At 41.2% G+C, this 17,764-nt stretch overlaps 1 protein-coding gene across 2 annotated transcripts in view; it reads right to left on the reverse strand.

The window, feature by feature from the left end:
• The window catches only part of RSPO2 (R-spondin 2), a 101,113-nt gene extending 83,869 nt beyond the window's left edge, over positions 1-17,244 (reverse strand). For both annotated transcript variants that reach the window (XM_066334924.1, XM_066334915.1), the window contains exon 1: positions 16,976-17,244. In XM_066334924.1, coding sequence (XP_066191021.1) covers positions 16,976-17,069 — 94 coding nt within the window. In that variant the 5' untranslated portion in view covers positions 17,070-17,244. The remainder of the gene's footprint in view (positions 1-16,975) is intronic.
• Between the last annotated feature and the right edge of the window lie 520 nt (positions 17,245-17,764).

A 17,764-nucleotide genomic window follows, 5' to 3' on the forward strand; every position in this document is an offset into this window, starting at 1 on the left:
AGTCTTCACCATTGTAGAGCTGATGCAAGACTAGGCAAGGAGCAAATGTCCCATTTTCCAGAAAAATAAAGATGGATACAGGAAGTTTTCTGAGCAACTTCACCAAGGTCATATATGTTGAGAATCAGGAACTGAAAATATATCTTCTGTGCACCTGAGGGAGATCCTTATCACTGCAGTTATTCTGCTCTAAACATTTAGCAAAACTGAACGTAATCATTGCAAAACCGTAATTCATAGAACTCTTTAAAAAAATTCAAATTACTAGATTTTAAAAACCTCAAAAATTCCTACAAAGTAATCCTCCAAGACAAAAATGAACCAATGAAACCACATCGAATAAGGACAGTTTTTTTGGATGTTGGGAGACAAGAAGGTGGTATTTCAAATAAACATGGAATTTTCAGCAATATGCTTTGAGAAAATGCTGGGTTTACAGGCAAATAAAAGAGTTTACAGACACTTGGACAAACAGTGAAGGAAGAACAAATGCTATTTATGCTGCCATAGCTGTGCAAGGCTGAGAAGAGGAGCAGCAAAACAATTTAACTAGAAAGGGGAAGGTAAGAGAGGAGAATAAGTGTCTTTAACCACAGTGGAGCAACACTTGATTGAAAAATTAGAATTCTGAAAATATCTGATTTAGAAAAAGATATTAAAAAGACAAAAAATGTTTCCACACTACACAAACCCACACTTAGCTTCAGGACATTACTGTAATTCAGTCCAGTATCACTGAGTTTTACATGCTGCTTGTATTCGCCACATTCAAATCCTCCTCCAAATCTCCTGTCATCCTCCCTGCTGTCAACCCCAGGCATCAGAGCCTGAGACTTCAAAGATGATGGACCAGACTGAGAAATCCTGCACTAGAACAGATGGAGCATATCTGTTTTTCAGATACATATAGCTATCCCCACATCTTGCAGGAATACTATTAAAAATTAAATTAAATCTACTAGCTTCTGTATTTCAGATCCACCTAAATCACAGCAGGCTGGGTGTCATCCAGAAAAATGATGCTTAATGACTACAGGGCTTTTTCAAATTGAAATGAGAATTCCTTCATAAAGAAGATAAAAATTTAATAAATTTACCTATGTTCTCTGAGTGCCTACCATTCAGTACATTTCAAGTAGAAATTAGAATTAGTATTTAGCAAGGGCCTATTGATTTTTTTTTTCATAATTCCATGGAAATACAAATGCAGTATTAAAAACAGACAGGTCATATGTTTCTAAAAAACTAAAAGCAACTTGGCTGACATTACACAGATTATGTCTGCAACATGAATAATGAGAGACTGGAGAATTAAAGAAAAGAGAGTGGAAGCTCTGAGGAGGCAAAGACAAAAAAAAAAATCCTATCTCCCTTTCTTATATTCTTAACACAAGAAAAACACATTTCTTAATTTTGAGAACATCCTACGTTTTTAAAGCTATGTTTCCACTTTCAGATAAGGTAATTTAGTAAGGTGTTCAGTTTAATACACTAAATGTGGGCCTCTCTGGGACATCTTAATTTCACAGCCCAGATCTGAGGTATCTGAGTTATCTCAGTTTGGAAGGAAATAACATAATTTGGGGTTTGTTTTTTTTTTTTGCAAACACATAAGTTTTTCATACAACAATTAAGTAACACTATTGGAAATACCTACCTGAAATTCAAGAGCTCCATCCTTTGCACCTGAAAGTTTAAATGTCAAGATAAAACCTCATTCAAATACTTTCAGACATTTACCTAGTAATGAAAACAGGCAGTAGTAGTTTCTGCACCCTGCAGAGCACTGATGTAGAGTCAAACAGATTTTGCTATCCCAGTTCTGATAGCCATGACAACACAAGTCTTCACATCAGATAGAGCCAGCAGTGTCTAAAGCTCCTAAATCATTGTCATGAATGCAATGTTCTACATGCTGGTGTGTGTTCAGTCAATAAACTTGAAGGCAGGAAACTTATTTATGTGCTTATTATGCTTCATAATAACCATATAAATGCCTAGAGATTAACACTCTAGGACCTGTTAGCCAGGCATATCACTGATGCAATTTAAACTACACTGTGATAAAACACTGCACTCTACACCAGAGATACTGGAGGCACAGAAGGCAAAGAGAGACTTGCAGTGCCTGCTTAAGCTGCTCAATATTTATTTAAGAAAAACAGAGGGATAAAAAAAAAAAAAAAAACTTGTAGACACACATGCAAAAATCCGTTATGGGGTGGTGAGGTAGAAGAATCTGGTTTTAAACATACTGACCAGCTCTGTTGGTAAGAGAACCAGGCACCTTGGATTCAAATTTCATGCTCTCACCACTAAACAACAATCCCTGCAGAGCATTTAAGTAAAGCTGTAAAATCGAACATCAAACAGCAAAAGCAAAGCTTTAGGATGTACTTGAATATGATCAAGAGCATTCAACTAATCAGATTTCTTCTTAGCTAAACACACATAAACAAAAGAAAAATTATTTCACACAGTAAAATATCTTTACATGACTACTACAAGGACAGTGTTTCTGTTACAAACTAAAAATGAATGACAAAAACAAACAAACAAACACAATAACAAGCAGTGATAACTATGTTTGTGCCTAAACAAAAGGGTTACATTTTAGTCACAATTTCATAATTTAGCGGTATGAGATGTAAACACAAAAGAAGGTTACCTCTAAACAGTTCTGACATTAAATCATTGTAATATAAGTCTCTTGAGAGACTCACTATTCCTCCACAGCACTGCATTTCATTGTGTGCTTTTTCTCATTACATATCCACCAAACTTAACTATGAGTTAAGGTATTTTTAAGATCAAGCCCAGAATGGCACATGCTATGCTGAAATCCAAAAATATAGACTCACTTACCATTTTGTGTAGAAAAAGAAATTTTGCAACAGAAATTTTACATGGTAATTTTTATACTGAGCAAAAGCATTGCTCACTCCAGCAGTGGTCTATGCTTTCAGAGGAAGGTATCAGAAACCTCTTGTAGGTAAAGGCAAATTCATCTTCCAGTTAAGAGTATTCCCAGACTGTGATACTGAAGTCTGTATCTAGAAGCATGAGATTAAGTAATGCCTCAAAAAAAAACCTATATTAGCAATATGAATATTTGTAATTTTTTATTGCTAGGTAAAAGTATTACCTACTTTACCATTCAGCAGTCAAACCTCAAATTTAGCAGGAATGGTTATAGGGAACTGCTGTGGTGAACATCTGTCTAATTGCATGATGTTGGCATCATCAGTCATTCAATTTTCTTCAACTCCTAGCCCAATTCTGAAGCAGACTTGAGCAAAAAGAGAACATCATTTATGACTTGTTTTTTTCAGAGGTACTAAGCATCCTCAATTGTCATTCTCTTTTACTTCGTTTTGTAACCCCAGGACTCCATTTCCACACCTATAAGAGACACCCATCACTTCAGAGAGATGCATGGGAAAGCATCCTCAGTACTCTAAAATACTATCACAAAACAGAAGAACACATGATTTTCAAAGACTCAATCCCAGTAATAATGTAATTAAGAAAAAGGTCACTGGGTTTGCTAACACCACATAATCATAAAGCAAATACCATGGTGAATGAAGTACCATTGCTACTTACTACTCCACTGGGTCTTCTCTTGGAATTTGAAGTACCAGTGCATGTATTTTTTTTTAAGCTGTCCACATCTCTGGATATGAACTACACATGTAGCTGCTTATCAGCTAAAGTGTGTACACTGAGCTCCCAGCAAAGATGAAAGCAACAGAACACAGATGAAAAAAATGTTGACTTTAGTAATTAGAAAAAGCCAGCTGCAGCTAATAAGGAGAAGGAATGTTAAACTGAGACCTTTTTATTTTTTATTTTTTTTTAACTTACTACAGCTGAGACACAGAAGCCAAGTAAATCACTGGACTCTTTCACTCTATGACTGCTGGTAGAGAACTGTGCATAGAAAAACTACTGTAGCTGATCTGGTAGGACCACAAGCCCTAAATGGGGGTCTTCATTCAGGTCAAACTTTGGCAAATTCTAATCCTCCTCAGGTGACATTACATGTATTCGACCACATCCAGTTGATGTCTTCAAATATTTCCCTTCCTCTCCTCCTTAAGCCTTCCGGAGTGTGTTTAAGGAGCACAGAATAATGTTATTTCACCCAATGAGCCTCATGTTACATCAGGCTCAATATGCAGTAGTTTCACTTAGTGCTTGCTTGAAAAGGTACTAGAGAAAAGCCCTCTTCCAAAGATTAAATAAATGCCTACATATTGATGCCACTGCTTATTACAATAACGGAAATAAAATTTGAAAGCAGCAAGACTTTTTCCAGGAGTATGATGAAAGAGTTAAAGTAATTCAAGCGTTCTCAAATACAGCATCAGCAAATTGACAACCATATCCCAGAGCAAGCACCGTCTCAGGAATATCCACAATGCCTGAGACAGATTGACATCACCCTAGATTTACAACAAAATGAGGGAGACCAGAGTTAGGTCTAGTATCTTAATTATTGAATTCTTTGCCATCTGTAAATATTTGAGAGAAGAAAAATGGGGGAGCAAGGAACTCATGGGATGCAAAATTAGCATGACATAGAATCTTATTTTTATGACAACCTGTGCTACTGATAAATACCAAGAAGCTTCTCTGAGTTGATTCTAGTACTCCAACAACATTAAGGGGATTGCAACTGCATATGATTCTGTCACTTATCCTAAGGATTCCTAAAGGGAATGGACTGTCTGTTTCCTCTCCACAGCTGGCTATTAAAAAAGCAGGCTCAAGCCAGGTACCCAATACATTTGCAAGCTACCTTTCACAGAATGGCTTAAGTTGGAAGGAACTTCTGGAGGTGAAAGGAACTATTTGGTCAAATTATCCTGTTCAGGTAGGGCCAGACAAATTCAACTGCCCAGGACCACATGTGGATGACTTTTGAATATCTCCAAGGACAGAGACTCCACCTCTCTGGACAACACATGCCAGTCCTCAGACATGTACACTGTAAAAAAGTCTTTCCTGATGTTCAGAGGGTACCTCCTGTGTTTTAGTTTGTGTTCATTGCTTCCTGTTCTGCTACTGAGCACCAGGTAAGAGCCTGACCCCCTCCCTTTCAGCTACATTGATGAGAATACCTTTGTGCCTTCTTTGGGCTGAACAGACCCAGTTCTCTCAACCTTTCCTCACAGGAGAGATCCTCCAGTCCCTTAATCATCTTTGTGGTCCTTTGTTGAGCACTCTCTAGTACTGAGAGTCCAGAGAAGGACACAGCATTCAGCTGTGCTTCACCATTGCTGACTAAAGGGGAATGATCACCTGCTGGCAATCCAGAACAACATGAACCTTCCCAGCAGCATGGGAACATTGCAGGCTCATGTTCAGCACAGCACCCACCATGTCCCCCAGGGCCCTTTCTGCCAAGCCGCTCTCTTGCTGCTTTTCCCCCAGCTAACAGTGATGTGTGGGGTCGTTCTTTCCCAGGTGCAGAGCTTTGCACTTCCTGTTGAACTTTATGAGGTTTGTTACGATTTCTCCAGCTTGTTGAAGCCCCCTGGATTAGGGGTATTTTCCAGATCACTGTTGGCATAAGATGCAAATAGCAAGACATTTTTAGCAGAACAGACAGTATCATCTTCTTCTTGTACTCAAAGCTGAGCAAGATTAGAGTCCCTTTGACACAATACACAAGTCTCTGTCTAGTGTTGCAGAGACCATGCAAAAGAGATGGATAGAGCATGAACAGCATAAATGCAGAACAATAAGAGAAAAATGGTTTTTCCTGTTCCAAGAGATACAGATGAAGCTGAACACTAATCTGAAATGGAGGAAATGCTTTTTTTTTGTACGAGTACTTGGCCTCAGCACAGAGGGGCCACACAATCCAGTGAACATGGGCGAATCTGAGAATCAAAACTACAGATCAAATACCCAACCTTGTCCTCTAATAAAAAGGTTATTCTATGCCTCTTCTTCCTCTCCATGTGTCAGTTTTGTTTACCTGATCCCTTCAAAAGAAGTACATATAATTTTACTACTCCACATCTGTACAACACTAGACTAGGCAGTCTACAAGTTCTGTTCACCTAAACATAAGATTTTAAGATTTTGCAGATTTGCTTCTCAGTTTCACACCACACATAGTCATAATTTTCTATTTCTATAAGAATCTATATTAAAAAACCAAACCAATCACAAAAAAAAAAAAAAAAAAAAAAGTGGAGCCAAAGTAACCTTTACAGCAAAAAAGGCAAAAAAAAAGTTACTTTAAACACAACAAAAATTTTGGAGATTCCAATCATTCAATCATTTTCATTCCTGACTACAGCCATAAGCATTTCCTAAACTGAATTCCAAAACAACTTTAAAAGCTGCAGACACAATTCTGCAAACTCTGTGACTAATAAGAGAACTATGATAACTACTTCTAATTCTGCAGTTCCATTACAGCTAAAAAGAGAAACCATGACTCAGTGTCATCTCAGCATCAGCAAAGATGCTGCACTCCAGCATATTGCAATAGTGCTGTAAGAAATAGTTGGAAGCCAAGGCACCTGTCTAGAAGCACCACTCCAATTAGACACTGACATTATTTACATCCCTACTGCCATAATATTAAGGTTTCACACTGGAAAGCTGCTTAGCATTTACAGAAAAGACAAATTTATTTTCTGTTACCATGTTCATTAATGTATACATACCATAAGCTTTACAGGTAGAAAGACTGAAGAACATCCTGAAGGTACCTGCTCACCAGGGAGGCAGAATTCCCAATGCTGAACCACATCAGGTAAACACAAATTTATAATGTGTAATAATGATTGTACCCACTTACAACCAATATTTGCTGAACAACTTAAAAAAGACCAAGAGAGATGCATGCAAGCCTGGCACATTTTGCATGGCCCAGGCAAGGAACTTAAGCTGAAGAACTGCCCTGCTGCCACAGGAGTAGATCACAACAGCAAAGGCACACAACTACCCTACTCCAAAAGGTGCCTTGCCTCAGATGCCCCTTAGTGTGTCAGCTTCTCTTGCATTCAACAAAGTAGAGGAGAGAACACTAACCATTTTGGAGAAGACAGGAAACCAAATTTAGAGGTAAAACCACCTCCTGAGAATGCTCCTGGTGAAAGTAAATCACATGTCCTGATGCAGACAGATAAATAACCAAACCCTCTGTGAAATGCTGTTTGGGTTTAGGTTTGTTGCAAGACTGAAGCACCTCAGGTCAGAGGCTAGCTGTACTTCACAATTGCTAAAAGCTTTGAGCAAACTAAAACCAGCAGCTGCTGTGTTGTGCTGTGTGTGCAACCTAATGCACCTCGTGTGCATCACAGTGATTGTGCCAGGTTACAGCTACTCTTATGGAGTCAAAACTGAACCCATACCCCTCACATTATTAGTGTGCACTGTATAAACTGAGATGCAATCCAGGTCTGAACCAGCTCACATGAAGGGCCAAAGAACATGTCTGCTACAGGAAAGGGAAACCAGTACAGATTTCTGATTTTTGCTCTGGTGATCTTGGTTTAGAGGCTGTCACCTCAGCAGAGCCAGCAGTACAGGGCTTCACCTCAGCTGGGACCCTTAAATACCATCTCGATATAGACAAAGCAAAAGATGATGGAATTTTAGTGGTGTGCTGGGTTACGTAACCAAAAAAAAGTGTATTCTATTTCATCTGTTGAAAGCAGTTGGGGAGATGTTTTTCTTTACCTCTTGTAACTCCAGGGCGGGGAGGGGATGGGAGGCCTTCAGATAATGGGCCAGCTGTCAAAACCAGGTGGAACATTGTTCCTTATCTCTCCCACGACAACCTCCAGGGGATATCTTCTCTTAATGGGCCATTAAGGCTCACCAGTGACATAACACATTACATCATCCTATTGTGAGCTGCTCCACCCAGTGGGAGCAGCCAAACCACTCCTATTTAGATAAAAACTGAGACATAGGGACACCTGAATCTGGTTTTCCACTGGATTCCCAAAGGAAGACCAGACCCATCTTGCCATTACTGGACCCTTTTCTACAGAACCATCTCTACTCCAACAGAACCACATCTGCCACTCCAAGAGGGCTTACTTTGGACTGCTTCCAACACCCTGAACAACAGGTTGTTTTTCTGACTCAGTTGTCAGGTTGTATTTCTGACTCAGTCAGGGTTTCTAGGTTTTTTGTTTGGTTGGTTTTTTTTATTTTTTTTTTTTTTACTACTACATTTGTTGTCTTAATATTTCTAGTAAAGAACTGTTATTCCTATTACCAAATCTTTGCCTGAAAAGCCTTTAATTGCAAAATTATAATAATTTGGAAAGGGGAGGGTGGGGCACATTCTCCATTCCAAGGTAAACCCCAGCTTTCCCTGGCAGGTACCTGTCTTCCCAAACCAAGACAGTGCTCATTTAAGAGTCACAGCCACATGTTTGGCAGTGGAAGCATTGTCTAAGTTGGAAAGTTTATAATAAAAACATATGGTATCCACCAAAATTTTTGAGTAATCCCAGAAAGAAGAGCGAATCAGTAACACCTATCTTTACTAAGCAGAATTGCTGTTCCAGTTATTTCCATCTTGCCCATAACGTTTTAGTATGGACGTGATGGGTGTTGTCAGCACTGCTACACACGTGCAGATTAATCTGTGCATGCACAACAGCCTTCTGTCTGATGTGGCCAGTTTGGGGTTTTTTTGGTATTCCAAAGGTGGCAACCATACGACTGAGAAGACCATACATGACTGAAGAGTATATGTGAGTGTGCAACATATTTCAGCCAGCATTTCAACTCAAAAAAGAAAATAATGTGCTTGGATCAGGAAGTTTGTATTTTATGGCAGCACTGCAATTCTCTAACACAAATACACTTGCCCCTTTGCAGTGTAAAAGCAGTACAAGTATCTTCCAAGATAAAAAGGCAAAAACACTGTCTTCATTGCTGCACGTGGTAGTTTGGAGTTAGTGCTTGTGCAACTGCCCAGTAATTAATAAAAACTACCAATCTAAAAGCCATCACAAACATTACTTATCTCCCATGTCCCTTCCTCCATCTCACAACATCTGTGTTTGGGTCTGATTTTCATCAAGATGGAGAAAATCTTCACAATTGTTACAAAAAATATACACAAAGGTAAATTTGAGACTCAGTCCTTAAATCATATGCTTTTGATTATCTTTAAATTTAAATCCTAGAGGAAAAAAATTTTACAAACAGAAAATCACAATAGAAGTACTTTCATGATATTTTGGATCTATGTTAACCACACATGAGATTTGCAATTATTCTCATCAAATAACACACAAGTCCACTGAAAGTGTGGGGGAGGGGGTATTTGAAACAAAATTACAGAACTGCACACCTCTTCTAAATATTCTGCGTGTAACCTGCAATTGCTTATATTTCCCTAGTTACAATCTTATGACTAGATCATAAAAACAATAAAAAAGGAAGGAAACAACATTTCCTCATAAAAGGACAAAATCTTGGAGATACATCAAGTACCTGGCTTTACTGAAATTTGTATTTCAAAAAGAAATACATAACAGATCAATGAAACAAAGAACATCAAGGGTTTTTTGTACTTTTCACTAGATCTTAAAAAACATCCATTGATCCCATAATCAAGGTACCTCAAATACTTATTGCTTCTCTGCTTTCCCATTAAAATTCATCTCTTCCCCACACTATAGTTCTATACCTTTTTTTAAAATCCTTTTTCATTGCACAGTTTGCACATTCAAGCTGACAAACAAGAGGAAATTTCAGAAAATCTAACTGCCAATCTTTCATATGCTGGCCCCTAGAAAGAAATTTTAAATTTGAATTTAAGTAACATGCACTTCCATCAGAATAGGACAAGATTTAAGCAGAGCTACAGAATTTATTGGAACATTTAATTCAAGAGTACTTAGGTAGAAACACAAGGATGAGAATGCGATTTCTAAACATCCAGAAGATGTCAGCAGCTGCTCCATGGACCACAATTGGACAAAGGTCAGAGATGTACATAGTTGCTTGAAATCAAAGTGCTAAAACAATAGAAATCCCAAAGTAAGGACATACAACTAAAGTCTCAAATCCTCTTAGGCTCAGAGGAAGATCTACACAGGAAAATATCATTATATTCCATCATTTCACAGGAGTTGCACTTGACATCTCCATTCCATGTTCACAAAATGGGTTTCACACCAATTAAGTAGTTTGAAATAGTATTATGTATAAATAGTAATTTCTTGTAATTCCTTCATCCCATCCACCCCCTCCACTGCAGAAACTTCACTGGAAAGGTGACATCAGAGTGTTGGCAAATTTATGCTTTCACTCTTGCCTCTCCTGAACCCGACACTGCATTGCATTACCATCTGCCTTTTTGGGACATATGTTGCAGAAACCACCACCCTGATTCCTTCCAACTTCATTTCTCCTCAGAGTTTTGAAAAGTATTAGTAAAAATGGACAGGAGCCAAATACTGAGAGAATAAAACAAACAGCTGGAATACAAGTCAGACTTACAAGTGACCTTACTGCCCACAGATATGGAAAGCTCAACAAGTGTAACACTGAAGTCTGATGGGTAAGTGGTGTTTCAGATGGAGGTGCCTGGACAAAGCCATTGCATAGGCAAGAAAGAGAGCTCTGCATCTGCCTCGTGGTGCTCACAAGCAAGATCTGATCGACACTTGGGACACCTCACTTCCTAACATGTATTGGTTAGAATCCAAGTATCAAAAAGTGATATAAAGTCGATTCAACCCTCTGCCTTAAAAATTACTTGGGAACAGGTTTAAACCCACTATTCCTGTCTCAAAAAGTGATAGATTTACTCCTCTTGCACAAAATTACTTTGCAACACCACACTGACACCAAAGCATTACATCTGCCAAACACGTACTACAAATACAATGAGTATACAAACCACAGCAGCACCTAATTCCAGTGTCTAAAGCAGCCCATGATGAAAGGATCAAGCTGTTACATTTGTGCATTATCAACAGACAACACATATGAAGTCATGCTTTTCACTAAGAAAAGGATTAGCAAATACTTGGAGCCTAGACAAATACAGAAGGTTCTCCAACTGTGCCTGAACAAAACTTTGAGGTGAAAAGAAAGCCTGTGCTTGAAGAATCGAATATATTTTTAAAATACCTGAAACTAAATCGATCTCTAATACAGGAGAGATTTGAACTTTCAGAGAGTCTATACGTTAAAGTTAAGAGGTGCACCAACATTTAATTTTAATATAGGTGGTGGTCCTTTCTCATTGGGGCCTCATTGATTTCAGTTTAGTTCAGGGGCTAACGCTGAAGACATGTACAGCTGAACTATGCTTCAGTTAAAGATAGAGGTAATAAAGTAATCTTATATTTATTTAGTTAGGGCCATGCTTTATCTGATCAAAGGCAGACACCTGTCATAGGATGAGTTAAATTGTATCAACAGTTTGATGGACCGCATCAATTAGCACTACATCAATTACAAAAGAAAATTTAGACCTTCATGTTCCAGATAGTTACCTGTAGTCACATGAATCCCATCCCAGAATTCAAAATCAAGGACGCATTTTTGGAAAGGATGTTACGGTGAGCTACAAACTTTCAAGTTGGAGGTACAGTAAGCTGGGCAATGTTTTCTGTCTGTGATGATCTGCAGGTTTGACTAGACAGTCTCTCTACTTAGCTGAAGTTTTTGGTATTAGACAATATCTAGATGATCGGAAATTAAATGCAGACTTCCATAGGATAGTCAAAGTCTTGGCAGAAAGAGAAAGATAATGAAAAAACCCAACAAAGAAACAGACCATTGTTTATTTCATTATTCTTTGAATTTTGATAGTAAGCACCTCTTTCACTTTCTACCTTTTAAATAATCTCATCTTCTCCTTATTTTTAAAGACAGCTTATGTAAACAACACTATCCTAACATACTTTATTGTAATTATGCTGGCCTGTGTATTGTAACTGACACGTTGAATTGAGAAACTGCATTCTTCCTGTTATCACCCCAATGTCCATATATTAGTGTAAAAACTCACTTTCAGTATCTGTCATGCATTTTGAGCTACTTCAACAAAAGTCTTCAGCCAAGCCTTAGAAAATGTGTATCCCCTCCATCCCCCAAAAGGGGAAAATACATAGTTGAGACAAGTTTATCAAGCACACAAATGTAAGCTCTTCATCAGAGTGTAAATCTTACAGCAGGTTTTAACACAATTATGTACACAGACTCCAAGGTCTGATCAAGCACACCCACCTAGCCCATCATCCTAACCCAAGCTGACCTATAATGCAACCTAAAGGAAAAGAAAGCATACACACACCAACACTGTACCAGAACATGCTCCCCATTTCTGGCTTCCCCAATAACAGGTTCTGAGGCACCAAAGGTATCAAATGCATAGGACCTGCCCAGCCTTTGGTTGCTAAAGACAGTCACACACATACCAGGCCCAGAAGTAGATCTTTAAAATGTAAGCAGCACTACAAACCAACTTTGGGAAGCTAAACCAAACACCTAAATTTAGATGTCTGTTTTGACAGTGAATCCTGCTCTTGGTGTTTTGACCATTCGTCTGCAAATCTTCACATACAGTGTGAGCATTGCTTATTCTAAGTAACACTGCATCATTAGCTAGTTCAGTATTCAGTCATTCACTCAGAAATTTTGATTTCTGGCAGTTTAAGAAACTTCCTCAGATGTACCCAATAATAAGTGCAAATAGCCAAAGGCGTAAAAGTTTTAACTTTTAAATGGTTACAGTGTTAGAATATTCTAACTGCTGCAGTAATGACGTATGTATGATTAGTAACTATCCTAAGCCTGAGGAACAGAAGCTACACCCCAAAGCATTTCTCCTGATCATGAGTACCTGAAAAATTACCACTTGTGTTAACACAACTCAGTTCTTTTACAGGTTCTGTTACAACTGCTTAATGTCACACCTGAGGGAAAAAAGTATCGCAAAGTACAGCTTCCACACAGGATTTTAAATCTTTACCCACAGATAAAAATGTAACTATCCTTCAAACATAAAACATGTTTCAACCTCAAAGAGAGAAGGATGGAATAGCTAATAATAGCTAGAATATTTGGGTAATGCTAGACAATCAAAAGTCATGTAGTAGGACTTTTTGTGAGATAAATTACTCTTTAGGAGCTAGTGCAGTCTTTGTAAAAGTAGATGTGGTATTTCCAACATAGTTTCTTTTTCCCTAATACCCAAATCATTTATCTTTCCCAAAGCCTGGCCATACAATCCAGCTCAGACAGGTTCTAAGATTATCCCAGGTAAGTTCCTTGTTAGGAAAGCAAAATCACAACCCCAAATATCCAAGCAGGTTTTTCTTCTAGTTGAAAATCCATGTAACAGCTTCCTATAATAATAGCAGGTTTGTGGTCAAGATTCCCATCTTACATTACAATCATAAATATTTAAATGACACAATTTTAAACCCAGTGACTGTGTCCCTCCACATATGCATTACTTCAATAAAGACTGTGCACAAAGCTATATTGAGGTCTGAGAATAACTTGGAAAATTTCCTGCCCCAGGTATTCCTCTTGTTTCCACCTGTGAATATTTCGCCATCACCACTATCATTCATTATTCATTCATTGCCACAGGTATTCCACCTTTATGTATCTCTAACACAGAGTGCAAGCATCTAGGAGAAGTATTCACCTTAGCTCTCATGACATTCCATTAACAGGAGCTAAATGGATAAACAAATACTTTACAGACACAGGTTTTGAGCTCTTGGATATAAACAACTTCTGGTTTAACTATGTGAATGTGTCCCATTCACATTTTTATTACTCCAGTGTTAATCTCACCAACTGCAGAGAACCTCTCTGTAGCCTCCTGAGTCTTCCCATCAATGCATGCACTGCTATCATATTGACTTTTTTCCCTTGGGGGATTTTGTTAGCATCTGCTTTCTGATGGCTGTTTATAATTTTCCTTATATTCTCTTCTGTCAATAATTATTGACATACAATACAATCCAATATAGTTCTGCTATTTTGCAGAATACCAGAACACCTCCCAGCAAACCAGCCTGAGAGCCTTCATCTATGCACCCCCATTTTGACTTGTGGTACTCTTTGGAAAAGTTTTCATTACATCTCAAAGGGAAAAAACACTGGCCTTTCATGCACCCTGTGATAGCCAGTGAAATGCTAAAACCTGAAGCTGCCCATCTTATACTAACTGCTAAAGAGAAATTCGAAACAGAGATGTAAATTTTCATTGGAGAAGGCTTACATGAGAAACAAAAAATCAAGTTATATAATTCAACAAGAAAAAGAAAGATTAGGCTAAACCAGCTGTGATATTACACCACTGACCTTAAACAAGTTTTCAAATATCTTCTGCAGGAAAGGCAAAAAAAGGCCATAATTACCTGCTCAAGGCAGTGACTTCCAGAGGGAGAATTTGGTGGGGTATTTAAAGGAAAGTAAGACTCTGTTCTGAGCAACTATGCAAAGCAATATTCTAATGAGCTGAAAAAGTAGCTAGGAGTAGCAGTGGAATAAGCAGAGCCTGTTGATTATTACATACTCGATAAAAAAATTTAGTGAAGTGACATTGACTAGCAAAACACAAATCAATGCAAGGTAGGAACCACTTTCTAAACCCTATTTTGTTATTCCACTTCTACTGCAATGTTGCAAGCCTTGACTTGGGAAAGGGTTGCAAGCAGATGCTGAATGAGGAATTCTGGGAACATCTCCCCAAATTTACTTAAGTCTTCTTTATGAGAGTATTCTACATGAGCAACAAATCCAGACAAATGCCACTACAGGCATATACACTTAAAGTTTATTGTACATTTAGCTGCTTTAAAAAATCAGCTACACATGATATTTTGCCCATAATTCCCAACTGAATGCAATTGATTCCTACCACACAGGAGACTTAATCTATGCCAAAAATTGTATTTCATTAAGAAAATGGTATTATGGAGCATCTGAGATCATGTAACAGACAAAACAGAATGCCAGAGAAATTTTAACTGCCAGTACCCCACAGTGACTGCCTGATTATTAGCAGATGGGATATGGAAAAGTTGTGAAATTATTGGAATTTTGGGTCCTGTACGAAAGCATTACTTCAGACTGCATGTGTCATGGCAAATATCTATTATAATTTGAATACGTTCTTAGCTTGTGCTTTCCGTGCTTACAACTGGCCATGCTTACTTCTTTAGACTTATTAACTGAAAAAGACTGCATTCTTCAAAGCCCAAAACAAAACCCTTAGGTGATAGCACAAAACAGTGCCAGTAAGTCAACTGTCAATAGTGACCATATTTATCCAATAATTAAACTAAAAACTAATTTAAATCAATCGCCTTTGGAAAAGCCAACTGTTCAACAAGCACAACAATTGGTCTAGGATCAATCAGTGAACATGAGATCAATTAAAACCAGCTTAAGTTTTTGTAGGAGGACAATTCACACAACTTGGGTTAGATGCCTATTCATTTCAGCACTCCCACAATGCAGCCCTTAAGCTCTGTTGTAAAGCAGAAATACCACTATCACCCTCCGCTGTCTAGCCAGCACTCTAAGTAGTTCCACATTTAATTAAAGACACAGTATACCCTTTGTTAGCACAGATAGCCTGGTCACTTTAAAGGACTGCTATCGTTTTAGCCACACACACATAAATTAAACTCTGGAAACCATCTGCTGAAAAGCCATCAAAACCAAACTGCTTTACAATTTTATTTGTAGCTACTCTGAAGGTGATATACACATGGAAGTGCAAACTATATTCGTTGCACAATTTTACCACTATTTATAGCGCCTTAACACTGGAGATGTTAAGTCCCACCCCCTCCAAATGCCACTAAAAGTACAATTCTTTCAGAAATACGAATTTCTCAGCAGCATGAGCCACTTGATTTTCATCTAATTTAGAAATGCAAAGGGGATTCATGGCCGAGATAATAACAGGAAAAGGAACAGAAAAATACCTCAGAATATATGGATAATAAATAATAAAGCATTAAAAGAAGATGAACCTCCCCACCACTTAAAAAAAAAAAAAAAAAAAAAAACCCACCCACCAACACAAAACAAGACCACACCAAAAAAAAAAGGAAAAAAAAAAAAAAAAAAAAAAAAAAAAAAAAAAAAAACACCACGCCACAAAAAAATCCCCACGAAGCCTCTGCCAGGCGGAAAGCGCTGCAGTAACCTCTCCGTCCACACGGGAGCTGTACTGGCACACTGCACCGCTCCGGCTCCCAAGCTCCGACATCCCGTCACCAGCGAGCGCTTAGGGAAACCGATGAAGCCCCAGCGCACCGTTCACGTCTTTTCCTCAAGGGGATCTGCACGTTTTCTGCAAAGTTGGCGGCACAGAAATCCCCTGGGCGCTGGGCAAGGCGCGGTGCGCTCCGCCGCCGCAGCTCTCCCGGCGGCCGAGCCCGCGGGAGCGGCACGGCGGTGCCGGAGGATGGAAGGGGAGAACCCGCCTTTCTGCCTCGGAAACGTCCACGGAAAGCAGCCTCAAAGTCCGTCCCATGGACACGCGACTCTAAACTGCGGGGGCTACCAGCGATCCCCCGGCAGTCGTGAGCCGCTGGACAAGGAGCGACGGTGACATCAGCGACGTCCCTTGCCCGCTACGGCTAGCTCCCAGCGAGACGCACCATGGGGGCCGGGGGCCGTGCGCCTACCGCTCGACATCCTCGCTCCCGGCAGCCCCGGGCTCCGGCCGGTCCCTTCCCCTCGGAGCTCACGTCCACGCTGCTCCGCCTGCTCCCGGCTCGACCCCCGCAGCAGGACGGCGGCGAGCGGCCCCGCGGAGCGGTCGCCACGCCGGCACGGCCCCGGGGCTCGCCCCCGCCGCCGCCCCACGTGCCGGGCCGGTGCCCGCGGAGCCGGAGCGCGGCTCACCTGCCGGAGAGCGGCACTTCCCCGCGGGCGCTCCCGCAGCTGCCCCCGCCGGCATCCCGGGTGAGCGGCCAGCGCTACTCACCTCTCTTGCTGCGTCTCCAGCGGCCGGGCTGGCAGTGGCCGTAATCCATGCAGTTCAGGATGATCAGGGCAAAGGAGAAGAGGCGAAACTGCATCCTGGGCCGCTGGGGTGGGCAGCCTCCTCCGGCGGCAGCGAGGGGCGGCGAGGCCAGTGGGCTGCGGGGCGAGGAGGGGCCGGCGGAGGGTCGCGGGGCAGCGGCTGCCGCTGGGGACCGCAGGAGTTTACACGCCTCTTGCCGCCCTTCTCGGGCGCTGCGAACTCACCGCCGCTTCCAGCATCTCGCCTGTGCTGCAGGGAGAGAGAAGTGAAAAGCTTGGACCCGGGCTCTCCTGGTCCTCCCCTGCTGTGGGTCTCCCCGAAAACAATCACAGAAGAATCACCACCCGGGTCGGGGCAGGAGCGGGGCCGCGGAGCGGAGTCACCGAGAGCCCCAAGCCTGTCCCACAGCGGCGGGCGAACGCTGCCGCCGGCCCCCGCGCCCCGGGACGGGCTGTCAGCCGGGGCACAGCGCTATTTATCGCGGCGCGGGGCGCTCCCCGCCCACACGAGCTCAGGTCGCGGCTCGGCGGGGCGAAGCCGTCCCCCCCTACCTCCCGCGGCGCGGCCCCGCGGCCGCCCCGTCCCGCCGCCGGGTCCCGAGCGCGGCTCCGCGCCGCGGGGCAGCCCCACGCGGGCTCGGCGGGGCGGCTGGCGGGGGCTCCCGGGCACATGCAGGCGGTGTCCGCGCCGGGCCCCCGGCCGCCCGCCTCCGCCCGCTCCTTTTATGCGGCGAGGCGAGGGCGCGGGCGG

This window comes from Sylvia atricapilla, chromosome 1 (assembly GCF_009819655.1).
Source record: "Sylvia atricapilla isolate bSylAtr1 chromosome 1, bSylAtr1.pri, whole genome shotgun sequence".
Lineage (NCBI taxonomy): Eukaryota > Metazoa > Chordata > Aves > Passeriformes > Sylviidae > Sylvia > Sylvia atricapilla.